Below are 16,702 nucleotides of genomic sequence, written 5' to 3' on the forward strand. Positions count from 1 at the left end.
TGTTGGTGGTATTGTAAATTGGCCACCATGGAGGACAATACGGAGGTTCCTCAAAGACCTCCAAATAGAACTACCATATGATCAGCAATTCCACTCCTGGGTATCTACCCAAAGGATAGGAGAACACTCAATTGGAAAAGTGCTTGCACATCTATATTCACTGCAGCCTTATTCATGATTGCTAAGACATGGAACCAACCCAAATGTCCACAAACAGATGAAAGGGTGAAAAAGTGTGGCACATATATTGCATGGAATACTATATAGCCATTAAAAAGACAAGGCCCTAGAATTTGATAGAAAGTAGATGAATATGGAAGATCTGTTGCTGAGTGAGGCAAATCAGGCTATGAAAAAGACACTGTACATCTCCCCTTAACATATACCGACTGTCAGCACTCTGGCAGAGACTGAAAGACTGAAGGACATATATAAGCAGGAAAATTTGTTATGGACACTAGAGTCAAAGTAGAAAGAGTGGGGGATGGGAAGAGCATAGGAAAGGAAATTTGGGGAAAAATGAAGAGGTAAGGCATTTGTTGGACACATATATGGTTTATTATTTGTTGAAGATGTGCATATATTCTCAACTGGGTTGACTGAGGTGTATGTCATGCTGGGTAAAGTCTCTTTACAATCTAAATGATGTATAGCAATTAAATGTATAAATAATAATTTAAATTAATAAATTTTTAAAAATATTTTTAAAAAGCAATACAGAGCAGCTACACAGCTCAGAGCCAGCATGACAGCAAGTAATCAGGAAATGAAACCCAAAGCCACACATGGCTTCGTTTTGTTTTTACTTTGTTTTTAGGTAGGACCACAATGGGAAAAAAGGAAGATTTCATTGCTTTGTCATGTATGAAATCAGGTACAGATTAAAGAATGAGATCCCTTAAGAATGAATTTTTTAAAAAAAGGAGGTATGGTGGTTAAAGTGCAGGACTCCCGCATGGCTGACTGCAGTTCAAGTCCCAGACCTGGTGGCTTTCTTCCTCACTTTCTCCCTCTCTGGTGCCCTATAGCAAATTAAAAAATAATAATGAATAGATTTTTTTAAGAGAATGTTTATGGGACCAACAGGTAGTGTGGCTAAGATGATGTATTCCACATGACCAATTGTGGTATAGCCCTGGCAGCTTGAAAATCACGCCAGGTGCATGTGTGCCCAAAATCCAGAGAAGAAAATACAGAAGGGATTTCTGTGTGGTCATTCCCCCCCGAGGGGGGGCGGTATTTCTCACTTTTCCTTGTTATATCTTTCTCTAGGAAGCACATGTACTCTATGGGGGAAAAAACAAAGAAAAAAAAAATGGGATGTTTAGAGAGAAAAACTTTATGGGCAATTTTAAGGCTCAGGCAGAGATGGAGCTGACATTTAACTTCTGGTGAATTCCCTGAATTTGAGTCCAGACTGCGATAAAGAACTTTTTTAAAACTGAAACTGAAAAATACACAAGGGGTTCTCACATTTATTGAGTGCTTAAAATACTCCAAGCACTATTCTAAGTGCCTTACACATATGAATTCATTTAATCCTCACATTAGCTCTATAAGGTAATATTACTATTGCCCATATCCAAAGATGGACAGACTGAGTCCTAGGAACTTAACTATTTTGCCCAAAGTCAAAAGCCAGTTCAACCCTAGCTAAGTTGGCTTTAAATGGCACAGATTGTGCTACACTGGCTTTACTGCCTTATAAACAATAAATAAATAAATAAATAAATAAATAAATAAATAAAGGACCCTTGCCCCTACCGTAGCCAAGAGAATGAAAGGAAACTATCAATAAGTCAACCTTTGACTAGAGAGTACAAATACTAAAGACTGAAGGAAGATGAGTGACAAAGAGGATCAAATTAAAGAAGATACACTCCTGAAAGAGTAATTAAATGTTCTGTGGTTATTTTTTCCCCTAATGGATACTGTGTAGGAAGGTGAAAGACTGTCAAGAGAAAGGCCAGGAATTCTAAGGATATGATCTTATGATGCACAATTTCTAAACTTTTTGAATAGAGTTAGGAGTTAACTGTATGGTAGGGAAATGACAGGGACACTTTTTATGGGTGCGTTTTCCAGGAAGTCCATTTTGATTTTCATGGCCTCTGAGTAAGGTCAAATAAAACTAAATTCTACAGCTAGAGGGGACAGGCTAGAGTACAATGACTTCACTTTATTTTTTTTTATTCTATTATTTATTGATTCATTCATTCATTTGTCCTTAAGGCATGTGAGTGTGCCAGAGAGAGAGAAAGAGAGACACATAGTGAGAAGTAAGAAATCATCCCATGGGAAGGATGGCCATGCTACAATCTCTTCTCCTGGGATCTTGGGCACACACACACACACACACACACACGCCCAGCATGAGTTTCAATGAGTCGAGTCCAGGCCTCAAACCAGTCAGCCATGTGGTAGTCCAACAATGTAACCACTATGCCATCTGCTGGCCCCAGTGACTTCACTTTAGAAATCCTTTGGTCATTTGCTCAGTTTTCCAAGTTCTTCTACAGAATACAGCATGGTCTTTGGAGTGAGAAAAGTATGCATGCTAATCCTACTTTCAATACTTAATATGTGTTTACACCAAAACAATCTCCTTGGCTTCAGTTTTTTCAATTTTGGAGTTGTCAGAAAATTCATGACATATTTTTTGTTGTTTAAACGTCATTTATTTGTATAAAGAACAAAGATCAATAAATGACATATTGTCCATTTTGTCCGATAACCTTTTGCCATCTTTCAGTGAGCTTCATGATTCCTTGTTCATAGAAGGACCTGTCTCTACCAGCAAAAAAACAGAACTAGGTGCTGATTTACAGCCTCATTGAATTGAACATTACACCATGCAAGTTATGAAGAGAGTGAAACAAACAGAAGTCTGACAGCACAGTATCAGGCGAGTACGGTGGGTGTGGCTGCACATCCCATCCAAGCTCCAATAATTCTTGACAGGGGATCAAACTTGTGTGTGGTCTCGCATTGTCATGATGGAACACAATTCCTTTACAATCAACAAGCTCTGGACATTTCTGGATAATGGATTTGTTCAAACTATTCAACTGCCAACAGTACACATTCAAATTGATTGTTTGGTTTCTTGGTAGGAGCTCAAAAAACACAACAGTTTTAAAATCCCACCACACTGAGAGGATAACCTTCTTCTGATGAATGTCTGCTTTCAATGTTTGAGGCTAATCATCACATTAGGACCAAGACCATTTGCATACCACATTGTTGTAAATAACCCACTTCTCATCATCAGTTATTGGTTCCTTCAAAAAAAAGGATCTTTTTTTCTCATGTTTAATGAGCATATTGCAGATGTTTATACATGCCATCAAATGAATTTCTTTACGTTCATGAGGAATCCAAATATTGAGCTTCTATCCCAGCTTCTTCAGGTGGTCATGAACACTTGAATGATGGATGTTCAATGTTTATGCAATCTCTCATGTCACGTAACAGGGGTTTGACTTGATCAAAGTCTTTATTTTGTTGTCATCAACTTCAGTGGGCCTCCCCGACTGAGGAGTATTGTTGAGATAAAAATCACCAACCTGGAATTTAGTGAGCCATCATTGGCACTGATATTCTTGTAGAGAGCATTGTCACCATAAACTTAACTCAACTTTTCACAAGCTTGACGCGTGTTCTTCCCTTTATGGGAGTTAAACCATAAAATAAAATGAAAATGCAGTTTAGTCTTCCACCTTCAACATGTAAAATCTCCAAAACTCAACTAAACTTCTTAATTTTTTTTTTTTAGAATAAAGCTAGAGCGTCAGCTAAAAATGACATAGTAGTAACATAGGTGCAAATGACTCTAGTACTTCCAAAAATGAAGTATTGCCATCTGCTGCAAAAATGCATCATGACTTTTCCAACAACTCAATATTAATGAAGACATTATCTACCTCTCAAGTAGAGGTAATGAAGAGGAATGCATATATATATTTATGTACGTATGTATACATATACATACATATATACACACACACATATGTGTGTGCATGTGTATTTATATATAGCATAGTACAGAATAACACATACTATTCAGTAAATGTTATCTCCATCCCTTTGCCCAAGTTATTACCAAGAATGTTAAAACACCTTAAACTAGTAAAAAGGATTTGATTTTAAAAATTAATGAATAAAATAAAGTAACATTATTACCAGTTATAAATGTAATACAAAAAGCTCTGAGTAAAAAATGCCTTCTACAGTATTTAAGTTCATCAGGTTAGCTGGCAATAACTGAGTGGTAATGAAGTCAAAGTTTAATGTTCATATTCCCCTATTCTTACAAGGGATGTTATTGTTCCATTTTACAAAATCATCCTTTATTCAAAGAAGATCCCAATACTTAATTAAACTGGCATTATATACAAGATCCAGAGACTACAATTTAGGAAGAGAAGTAAAGACCTGAACTCCTGCCATTTGAAAACCAGACTCATTGAATAAAAAATTTTTATTTAACTATTTTAGTACCAGTATTTATGGTACAAAAATAAAAGTCCAAAAACCTGATGAGGGTAAAATGTATCCACCAACTATATAAACTCTATAAATACTACAAGAAACTTAAGAGAATTTCAAATGAGGTTGTGAGAAGTTTGCTTCAAGTTTAATACCTTTTTCCTTTTAAATAACAAATCAGACTACTCCTATACATACAAAATTATTCCTTTATTATTAGTCATATACTCAAAGGATAAACAAACTTCAAAATATTTTTAGACAAAATCAGTAAATAAATTGTTAAGCATGTCAAAATTATTTCAGTCTAACATTTTACTTAGTAGATAAATGTGTAAATAATCTATAAATAGTATGAATATTTTTCTCAAAATGCTAAGTGAAAGAAGCTAGGCACAATAGAGTACACATTGTATAAATCCATTTATATAAAATTTGAAAAAAACAAAACTACTGATAGAAAATAAATCACTGTCTGCCAGGGCCAAGGATGGAGGCAGAAGACTGACTGCAAAGGGACACTTGAGAAGTTTTAGGGGTGAAGGAAATGTTCTATATCATGATGACAGTTGTAGGCAGACAATGGTATTTTCAAAACTCAAAGAACTCTACATTGAAAATTAAAGAATTTTATTTTATGGAAATTATACCTCAAGTTTTTAAAAGGTAATAAATATATAATAAAGCAACGTGTTTTCCAAAGAATCTGTTTAGACAAAATACTTTGTTTAGTAAACAAATCAACAAATAATATAAATTTTTTTTTTTAGAGGTTTTCGCTATAAGGGTGCGTGCGCTCGCCAGACAGACAGAGAGAAACATAGAGACAGAAACCGAGAAATCACCCCCCGGGGGGATGGCCACGCCACAATCCCTTCTCCTCCATTCTCCTCTCAGGATCTTGGGCACGCACACACATGCGCCTGGCGTGAGTTCTAAGCCACTGGGTCCAGGACACGAACCACGGTCGACTACGTGGGAATCCAGCGACATAGCCATTACGCTAACTGCTGGTTCCCAATTTTTTTATAATCATAAATAGTGTTTACTTTCTGACTTATATTTAAAATTTTCTAGAGTGCATGTGCCTGCCAAGAGACACAAAAACCAGAGAATGAAAGAGAGAAAGAGGGAAAATAAGAAATTACCCCCTAGGAGGGATGGCCGCACCACAATCCCTTCTCCTCCATTCTCTTTTTGAGATTTTGGGCACACATGCACACATGCCCAGAGTGTTTTTCAAAAGCCACCGGGTCCAAGATTCAAACCACACAAATCAGCCATGTGAAATCCAGCCACCTTAACCACCATGTCATGGGGCTGGCCCAATTTCAAACATTTTTATAAGCAATATTCTTTCATTTTCCTGTAGAAAGGCATGTGAAACTTAGAAGTATCTGAAGTGACCTTGAGTACAATTTAAAACTCACTAAAAAATACTGTATAAACTCAATATATTCATATAATACCTGGGAGGTTTTTCAATACATTTTCCAAAAATGTAACAATTTACCAGGAGTTGCAATTTCAGGTCATAGGGGACCAAGTAAATAATATAAATGAACCATATGGAAGAAGTGGTAAACCCAAGAGTACATGGCCATTCCTAAGTGAACCACCATCACTAGGTCTTGCAGACTGATGCCAGGAAACAACACATAGGCCTTAACGAAACCAGACCTTCTGATGTTTAAAGACAGCAGAAATCTGGACTTATACATGAAATTTTTCAGTCTTTTAGAATGATGGTTGGAATTTTTATTACAATACCATACGGGTCAAACAAAATACACCCATAGGCAGGATTATAGACTCTGGTTCACAATGTATGCTTTCTGAATTGTAATAACATACTCTTGCCATTTTTCTAACCGTTTGACTCTTTATGTGTGATGAATCAAGAATAATGTGAAAGGACATGCAACTAAAGGAAAATTCACCTCAAAGTTACGTGAAAGCTAATCACTTCTATTCGCTTTCCTGGAAAACCAGCTCCTGTTTACGTTTCTAAGTGTACTGGTTGGTAATAAAAGGAAAAATAAATTAGAATCAAGGGTGAAGAGGTGAGCAACACTGAAGATGCCACTAACTGAATTTAGATGATTGTCAGCTTCCAGACTCCAGGGCAATAAAATAATCCACATGCTGAAATTTAAGAACTTCATTGCCCCAACTAGTCCAACCTGGTTGTAAATTCCGAGCAAACAATTCCAAACATTCTCCATCTGGCTTAATGTAGTCTTTCAGAACCTCTGTCCAAAAAAAGAAAAAAAGAAAAGAAATTATTATTAAGAAGGGAATCGATTTCCTTTTATCAGTTAAGAGTTGCAAAGGAAGGATATTTCACTTTAAAAAAAGGACAGAAATTTCAAGGAATCTGTCACAGGCTTTACTATATATAGTTAGAATGCATGCATTAGAATATAGAATTTAAAATGCATGCCCTTAAGGTTGGGAAAAATATTGTAAGAATTTTCAGTAGTCCTGATTTATTGCTTCTCATTTGTAGATGTGAAATTAGGTGACTTTTCAATTTTCCAATACTACTAACATATCTCCTGAGTACTAACTCATTTTTTAATAAACATAAAACATACATGAAGAACTCTATAGAAACAATACAAAGACTACTCACTTTAAAAACTAAGGTAAAATATAAGTCTCTTTGCAAAATACACTCAAATTATAGATCCCTCTTTACCTAAAATTTCACCATACTATTTCCACAGATATTAACTACTCAATGTATTAATAACTACTGAAAATGGTCATTTGTTGGAAAAAGGTTTTTAAAGACATGGTCTCACTATATTGAACAGGCTGGCCTTGAATTCACAATCTTGCTGCCTCAGACTCCCAAGTTGCTGGAACTACAAGCACAGACCACTCCATCCAGTTCAAATCACTTTTAATGCTCATAGAGCCTAAACCCATTTATTACCATCATATTTTCTTAATGTAATACATTTTGCCAGGATTTTTTTCTTTCTAGTTGTGAAAAACAGAAAATCAAGTAGTGTTTTTACAACATTAACCACATTTGTTTTATTTCAAAATAAGGTAAAATAAATCATGGATGGGTCAGCTGGTGGCTTTTGGTTAAGGCAGGTGGATCCCACATGGTCAACTACATGGTCCAAGACCCAGACCCAGCAGCTTGAAAAACATACCCAGCACTTGTGTGTACATGCCCAATATCCTGAGAGGAAAAATAGAAAAGGGACTGAGATGTGACCATTCCCTGTGGAAGGTGCTTTCTCACTTTTCCTCTCTTCTTTCCTGGTGAGCACACATGCCCTCTAACAAAATTAAAAATAAAAAAAGTAATAACAAATTAAAAGAAATGTCTTATTCTCACTAATTTTAAATATCTACTTTAAAACAAAGGCAAATATATCAATGTAAACATGAATATGACATACATATACTTAGACGATAACATAACATCGGGCATTAATAAAATGTACTTCTATTCTATCCAATGGAGATGAAATAATCCACACATAGCCAGTCATTTCCCTTTTGCTCTATGGCATGGAGCAGGACAGGAGAAATAGCTCCAACATCAGTGCATATGATTTCATCAAATATGATTCACTCAGGGTCAGCAGGTAATGTGGCGGTGAAGGGCCTGGACTCCCACATGGCTGACCATGTTCAAGTCCGGACCTGGTGGCTTGAAACTCACACTGAGCACATGTACATGAGTGCCTAAGAGCCCAAGAGGAGAAAAGAGGAGAAAGGATGTGGCATGGTCATCCCCCAGGGGGGTAATTTCTCACTTTCCCTCTTTCCAGTGAGCACACATGCCATATGACAAAAATCTAAAAAAAAAAAAATTTACAAAAATATGATGAACTCTTCGGATAGCAACTGTAAGTAGTAAAGAGTGGAAATTTCTCTAAGGGACAATATGAAAACCAGTATTTTGATTCAAATACTTTTATTTCGTAACTATCCTACCTTAAAACTTCAAACTTAAGAATATGCATTCGTGGGGCCAGCAGGTAGCATAGTGGTTAAGGTGCTGGACTCACACAAGGTCAAATGCGGTTTAAGTCCCAGACCCAGTGGCTTGAAACTCATGCCAGCAACGTATGCATGTGTGCCCAAAATCCTGAGAGGAGAATGAAGGAGAAAGTATTGTGACATGGCCATCCTCCCTAAGGGGTGATTTCTCGCTATCTCTCTGGCAAGTGTATGCACCCTATAGCAAAAAATCTCTAAAGAGGATATATATTCATTGTATTCAGTTGTAAACCATAGCTAGTGATGGCTTATCTTTTCATCTATAGGAGAAAATCTTGAAACCTGAAGTAAATGTATCATTTTGCAAAGGAATATGCTTCAAGGTGACATTGTTAAATTAGCAGCAGAAATAACAAATTAAACTTTAAAAATACATATAACTTGGTGTTTCTAGAAGAAAAGGGGAGAAAAGTTCTAAACATCACATACAGAATATATATTATACCAAATCCTTACAGTTATAATTTCAGAGTAAAATATGCTGCCAAAACCTGAAAGTTGCTTTTTGATGGCTTTAATGTATATTGCTCTTTACCTAAAATACATACTCTTGCTATATATAACAGTAACATGAAATCAAAAATAAAACACTACACGTATTTCTTATCTATCACTACTTAACCAAAACATAAGGATTTTATACATATATATATATACAGAGAGAGAATCATTCAGATTTTTCCCCTCAAACCTGTGGCTTTTAAATGTTCTCAATTATAAAAATATGTTGTACTGCTCTCTACTGGGAATGTGGTGAAGCTGCATTTCATAGAAAGCTGCAGTAACTTTAGGGCAAGAACAATTTTCATTAACTTGTTTTTTAAATGTATTTATTTTACATTCATTCACTATTTTAAAACCTGTCCCTAGAGACTACTTTTTTTTTAAATTTGTTATATGGTGCAATGTGCTTGCCAGAGACAGAGAGAGAGAGAAAGAGAGAGGTAAAGAAGCATTCTCCCCAGGGGAGATGGCCAAGCTGCAATCCCTTCTCCTTCATTCTCCTCTCAGGATTTTGGGCATGCACACACATGCCCAGAATGTTTTCCAAGCCACTGGGTCCCAGCTTTGAACTGCACAGTCAGCCATCTGGGATCCAGTCACTTTAACTACCACATCACTGGCTGGCTCAAGAGCCTAATCTTTACATATAATTTAACTGTATATTAAAGAAATCAATCGTTAACTATCACTTGAAAATGAAAAGTTTAAGGCCTTAGCTGTTGGATTTTTAAAAGTCAAAAAAATAAAATAAGGTCTGAGACAAAAACTAAATTAAGCTGTTTCTTATCAAATTATAAAAAAGATTAAAGTAAATGTAATACACACACACACACATATACATACCATGCTGTATTAAGTAGTGCCAAACATATTTTTTTCCTCAAATAGTGTAATCTCACTTATCATTTAAGTCATATATTTAGTGCATAAAGAGTCTATGACTGCGGCTGAGGCTGAGACACAGCAGTAATGCACTACTTGAGGAATGCCAAATCTCACATGGCAACTGTGGTTCAAATCCCTGACATGGTCAGCCTCAAACACACCAGGCACATATGAGTAAATGAGTGCCTAGGATCCCAAACTGGAAGACTAGCGATCACAGCATGACCAGAGTCTGATGAGTGTTCATCTCTCTGTCTGCCTATCTCATATGCGTGCATGCATACTCTATCGTGTATGAAGAGAAGAGTCTATAACAGTCCAAAGTGTAAAGGCTTTCTTCTGTCATTGAGAAATCCTCTAAATCAGGCACCAGCAGTTAGTGTAATGGCTATGTCGCTGGACTCCCAGGCAGCTGACAGTGGTTCAAGTCCTGGACCCAGTAGCTTAAACTCACACCGGGCGCATGTGCGTGCGTGCCCAAGATCCCGAGAGGAGAATGGAGGAGAAGGGATTGTGGCATGGCCATTCCCCCTGGGGGGTGATTTCTCATTTTCTGTCTCTCTGTCTCTCTGGCAAGCACATGCATCCTATAGCAAAAACTTCTCCAAAAATAAAAGAATCCCTCTAAATCAAAGAATAGATCATCAGACATCTGAATATTCCCAAATGAAGCAATTATTATAAAGGCTCTTCTGCATAAGCAATTTAAGATAATAAGAATCATGAATGATAACAAAAAAAATTCTCTTTGGAATTTGGTTGTTTTTTTAAGTGTAATCCTTTTTTAAAAAATTTAATTTTAATTTATTTTATACATTCAATCACATATGTCACTTAGCTTGTAAAGTCAATGTTCCAACATGAATACATTTCTCACTAGTCCACTGGGGGATACTATACATGTTATCATCAACAGATAATAAGCCATTTCTTGTCCCATAAATGTCTTGTCTTCCTATTTTTTCTCCTTAATGTCTTTCCTCAGACTCTCCTTCTCCCACTCTCTTTCCATACTATATCTGGCATCTATAACCATTTTCTATGTTTCTATATCCTCTAGTCATTCAGTTTTGGCCATAGAGTGCAGACAATTGGTATATATTAAGTGAATCCTAAAGAATAATAATTTTTTTTTTTGGAGAGGTTTTTGCTATAAGGCGCGTGCGCTCGCCAAAGAGACAGAGAGAGACAGAGAGATAGAAAGTGAGAATTCACCCCTTGGGGGGATGGCCACGCCACAATCCCTCCTCCTCCATTCTCCTCTCGGGATCTTGGGCACGCACGCACATGGGCCCGGCGTGAGTTTAAGCCACAGGGTCCAGGACTCAAACCGTGGTCGACTACATGGGAGTCCAGTGACATAGCCATTACGCTAACTGCTGGTCCCAAAAATAATAATTTTTTAAATGAAATTTATCAAACGTATTAACAATTACATGTAAAAATTAAAAGAGAATTATTAAAAATCTTAGCCAAGAAAGAACACAATGAAATAACTCTATGCTAAGTAATGGAGCATCAAACACGTGTAATAGATTAAACATTGCAAAGAAGAAATTAAATTATCATTAATTACAGAGAATATTAGTATTTATAAATAAAAAATCACATAAAACTTTTCAATGTCAGACTTGTTAAATTTATAAAACTCAAATCCACTATGTGAAACAATGTGGAAACTGGGAAAACTATTTACTAAATAAATTCAAATAGTATTAAGATAATCATTGATCTTGGGAATGACATTAGAAATTTTTTGAAAGATAAGGAAATAGCACAAAATAATTCCATTCTAAAAACTAATGAAGTCTATGACTTTCTTCTTTGTGTGTGTGTGTGTGTGTGTGTGTGTGTGTGTATGTGGATGTGTGTTCCACTGGTTTATTTTTATCATTTTCTTATTTTATTTCTTTTTTTCCCCCAAACTAATGGACCTTTATTGATACATTATTTTTTATCTTATTTTATTTCAAGTTCTTTTATACATTCAATCATGTCATTTAGTTTGCAAAGTGAATATTCCAACATGTTTACCTTTCTCCCCAGTCCAGTTGATAATACTATAAAGTTATCTTTAACAGATAATACCCCATTTCTTTGTCCCATTAATGCTTTGCCTTATACTGGCTCATGAACTAACCCACATTCTGCAAAACAATATGATAATCTGCCTATAATTTTAGTTACTACCGGCTTGAAGTTTTATTTCTTTCCTGAAGAAATTCTTTTAAAAGTGAACTTTGAATATCAATTCATTATTTCTCAAGGACTTACAATTCCATGTTTTTAAACTCTGATTTAAAAGATGCAGTATTTAAAAAAAATTTAAAAAGAAGATGCAGTATTTACTGAACTTATATCAGGTTGTCAGCAAAGTAACAAGTTATTTTTCTGTTTTTCTATGCAAAAATACATCATGACTTTCCCAACAACGCTTTTCTATATGCAACAGAATTTTAAATATATTATAACCAGTCTCTCAACTCTGAAAGACTAAAAATCATTATGCTCTCTTCAAATAAGAACTTTGAGGTAGATTAAAGTAACTATCGTGTATGAAGAGAAGAATCTATAAAAGACCAAGTACCAAACTCACATTAGTTGATCTTCAAAATCAAATGTTTCACTATTCCCTGCTGCTTGGTTTCATTAAAGGATGAACATTATACTAAAGTATTAAGACTAATGAGGAGGGCTGGCAGGTGACATGGTGCTTAGGGTACTAGACTGCCACATGGTCAACCACAACTCAAGTCCCAGACCTGATGGCTTACTTTCTTGCTTTTCCTTTCTCTCTCTTGTCAAATTAAAAAATAATAATAGACTCCAGCGGCAGTGCCTGGAGAGCAACGCCAACTTTGGAGCTTCCACTGGTCTTACGGGAAAGATGAAACCTGACGAAACACCTATGTGTGACCCACGTGTACTCAAAGTGGACTGGAGTCAGAATACAGCTACATTTCCTCCAGCTATTTCCTAACACATCCCAGAAAAGGCCTAGTTTTAAGATCTCTTTGTACTGCTGACTTAAATAGAGATTTTTTTTAAGGTAGTGGGTCAGCTGACAAGAGACTGGCGTTGTTAGCCCTGAACAATTCATGAAATCTTTTGAGCATATGAAGAAATCTGGAGATTATTATGTTACGGTTGTGGAAGATGTGAACCTAGGACAGATCGTTGCTACAGCCACTCTGATAATAGAACATAAATTCATCCACTCTTGTGCTAAGAGACGAAGAGTAGATGTTGTAGTTAGTAATCAATGCAGAAGAAAACAGCTCAGCAAATTGTTATTATCAACTCTTACTTTGCTGAGCAAGAAACTGAACTGTTACAAGATTACTCTTGAATGTCTACCACAAAATGTTGGTTTCTTTTTTTTATTAAATTTTTTTGAGAGGTTTTTGCTATAGGGCACGTGTACTCGCCAGAAAGACAGAGACAGAGAGACAGAAAGCAAGAAATCACCCCTCAGGAGGGATGGCCTCGCCGCAATCCCTTCTCCTCTCGGGATCTTGGGCACTCACGCCCACACGCCCAGAGTGAGTTTAAGCAACCAGGTCCGGGACTCAAACCATGGTCAACTACATAGGAGTCCAGAGACATAGCCATTATGCTAACTGCTAGTCCCACCAAAATGTTGATTTCTATAAAAAGTTTGAATATACAGTATCTGAAGAGAACTACAAGTGTCAGAGGTTTATAAAGTAAAAAAAAAAAATTTTTTTTTTTTTTTTTTGCTTTCGGGTGTGTGCGCTCACCAGGCAGAGAGACAGAAAGTGAGAAATCAACCCCCAGGGGGATGGCCACGCTGCAATCCCTTCTCCTCCATTCTCCTCTCGGGATCTTGGACACGCATGCACATGAGCCCTGCGTGAGTTTTAAGCCACAGGATCCGGGACGTGAACCGCAGTCGAATACGTGGGAGTCCAGCGACATAGCCATTACGCTAACTGCTGGTCCCAAAGTAAAAATCTTTAAAGAAAGACATTTGTCAAAGGAGCTAATGCTGCAAGCTAATATCCTTTCTAGGACTAAAATATTTTGTCATGGCAACCCAGAGACCTCCATAAATACTGGACTGGCAAAAACACTGTAATACTAAAAGTATAATGACATTTAGAAGATTATTTGGGGCTGGTGGGACTTGCTGTGAATTTAGATTACAGATGAATTATTACAAAGGGGATGATTTTTAACCAAAGGAATATATTTTTAACTTGAATCTTTTCTTGCATTGTACTTTTCTAAAGTCTGGCTTCATTTTTTTGTAGCCAAGAGTATGGGTAGTAAGGAGTTATGTCTGCTATCCATACTGCTCATTTTTTTAAAAAGTACACAGTGACTAAGGTTGTTTCTTATATTCATAAAATGAAATGCCTTTGTTTCAGAGAAACATACATGAATATACTCACAGGTGGATCATTTCTAACATATTACATGAAGTTGGATAAATTAGCTATAACTATATATGGTGCAGCCCAGTATCTGTTGACACTAATTCTCGCAAACAACCTGGTCAGTCTTTTAAAGAAATAGAGTAAGCAAAATTACCTTGTAAACTGTAACATGACTCAAGTAATTTAAATATTATACTGAAAGTTTATATAGTCCTGTACAAAGCACTACCTATCTTATGTTTGAAACATAATAATTATTCATTAAAAATACCTAAGAGTAAATGTAATGGCACATCTAAGTTATTAACAGTTAATTAGCAAATCTGAACATACATATTTCTACCCTGATTTCACTTTTCATGAGCATCTGAAATCCTCTCACCTGAGTAACATTTTTATGGAAAATGGGGTATTAAAAAACCAAGTGGAATACTTAAAAATGTATTATACTGCGTTTGTCACATTCTTAAACTACTGGTGGAAGCTTTTCTATTTAATGTGACCATAATGGTAACATTATTCTGATCACTATCCTGTTTTCACTTTATTTAATTATTTTTTAAAGTTGAAATAAGAATTCAGTATTTATTAATGGTTCTCATCTTTTGCATTCCATGTTACATTAAACCTGTCCATAATAGTGAAAATAATAATAATAAATAAATAAAATAAAATAGTTCTTTAAAAAAAAGACAAATGAGAATGGCAGGCTGTAGTAATTACTTTTCCAATGTATCCAAAAAAATCACATTATCTCTTTAAAAACAAAAAAATGAAGTCTCTACCAAATATCAACAGAATTCCAACCATCTCTCTGACCCCTATTCTAAGCTCCCAGTTTTAGAACAAGCAAGAAATAGAGCTCTAGTAGTAAAAGAAGGCCCCTCGCCAAACTACGACGCCCCATTAGCCTTCATCTGTCAAGACCAGTGACAGGGGAGCAAATGACAGCCAGCGGAACTTGAAAAATAATGTAATAGGAAAAGATAAGGTGATATATAAAACTAATCTATTCTCTATTTCATAAATTTTGTTATTACTTCTGCTATGCAATTTTAGAATATTAAAACAATACACATCTGATTTAATTTAAATATGTAGACCTTTCAAATACTAAATTTAATCCTTTTTTTCAATGTGATGAAAGTCTCAACAATTCTATTTTATAAAAACATACCAGCAAGAGGTGGTTTATGTGAGTGAAGAATACAGGGCACGCTGACAATTAATTTATGGTCTGGAATGGGAAGCACTTTAACATCTGCATTCCTAATTTTAAAAGAACAAAAAAGTAAGATGTATTTTTTAAAAAACTATTCTTATATATAAACCAAAGTGCACTGACTTTTTTACCTTTCAAATAGTATCTTAAATAGAATTTTCAAATAGTATTTTATTTTATTTTAAAACAAATTTTAGAACTCAATCAAGGAAAGAAATCAGCAACTTAAATATTGAGATATTTCTCTATAATTCTTTTTTGTGTAATGCTAATGACCAGGTAAAACAAAAGATAACACAGGGCACTAGGGTGCCGCTGCATGATGCTCGGATCACATGGAAAGCCCCAAGGTTCAGGTCTCAGGTTGACCCGGACACCAGGCCCACCTGGAGCATGTCTGCCATCCTGGCTGGCTAGAAGTCTTAGGGAAGGATCGTGGTATTAGACTCCATTGGGGTCCCTGTCTCTCTGACTCTCTCTTATGAAAGGGGAAAAAAAAAATTCTTAAAAAATAATAATATAAAATTTCATGTGCCATACCATACAATCTTTAGTGTTCTGGGCCAATTTCAGAGTTCCAAAAATGTAAAAATCAAAGCAAATCAATGATCCTTGTATTAATAATTTTAAAGTCTAAATACATTTATACCAAAAAAAATACATTCATACAATTTTGAACAAAATTACCTTTCCTACCTTAATGGTAAAGCAGTTTTTTCTTGAAATCTCCCCAGTATAAGACCTTCATAAGGCTTTTTATGTGGAGAATCTAACGGGAACACAAACTCTCCTGAACTGGTAATCTGATAGGAAGGAGCAGGAAACAAAAGAATTCATTTTTCATCATTATGTGGTTTTCAGTCCCTTTACATAGGTTATTAAACCTCTAATAAAAATATAATGGGAGTCCAAATGGTAAGCCACATATGAATTGGGTCATGAGAAAAGCAATGGCGTATTTTTCTGGTTTTCTATGCAAAAATGTGTCATGACTTTTTCAACAACCCAATAATTTAAAATTTTAATTCATTTTAATTATATATTTAACTATCCAAAATATTAGCACTTCAATATCTAATTAAGACAAAAAGCTTACTGAGATAAGTTACATTATTTCTTTTGTCCTATGTCTTTTTTTTTTTTTTTTTTTTGGGGATTTTTTCTTTACGTGGGG

General features: G+C 35.5%; 1 protein-coding gene and 1 pseudogene across 3 annotated transcripts in view; one reads left to right on the plus strand and one right to left on the minus strand.

Moving 5' to 3' along the window:
• Positions 1–2,801: 2,801 nt before the first annotated feature.
• METTL4 (methyltransferase 4, N6-adenosine) overlaps positions 2,802–16,702 on the minus strand; it is a 56,668-nt gene continuing 42,767 nt past the window's right edge. Inside the window, exons 7-10 of one of the 3 annotated variants that reach the window (XM_006146482.3) lie at positions 16,225–16,331; positions 15,484–15,575; positions 6,579–6,740; positions 2,802–3,666 (exon numbers count right to left, since the gene is read on the minus strand). In XM_006146482.3, coding sequence (XP_006146544.1) covers positions 6,595–6,740; positions 15,484–15,575; positions 16,225–16,331 — 345 coding nt within the window. In that variant the 3' untranslated portion in view covers positions 2,802–3,666; positions 6,579–6,594. Of the gene's footprint in view, positions 3,667–5,793; positions 6,741–15,483; positions 15,576–16,224; positions 16,332–16,702 lie in introns of those variants that run through there. The other 2 variants (XM_014587056.2, XM_027771048.1) reach the window with 2 other exon arrangements.
• On the plus strand, positions 12,740–13,617 carry LOC102503057 (glucosamine 6-phosphate N-acetyltransferase-like; annotated as a pseudogene).

Source organism: Tupaia chinensis, unplaced genomic scaffold (genome assembly GCF_000334495.1).
Source record: "Tupaia chinensis unplaced genomic scaffold, TupChi_1.0 Scaffold000180_1, whole genome shotgun sequence".
In the NCBI taxonomy this organism is placed as follows: Eukaryota; Metazoa; Chordata; class Mammalia; order Scandentia; family Tupaiidae; genus Tupaia; species Tupaia belangeri.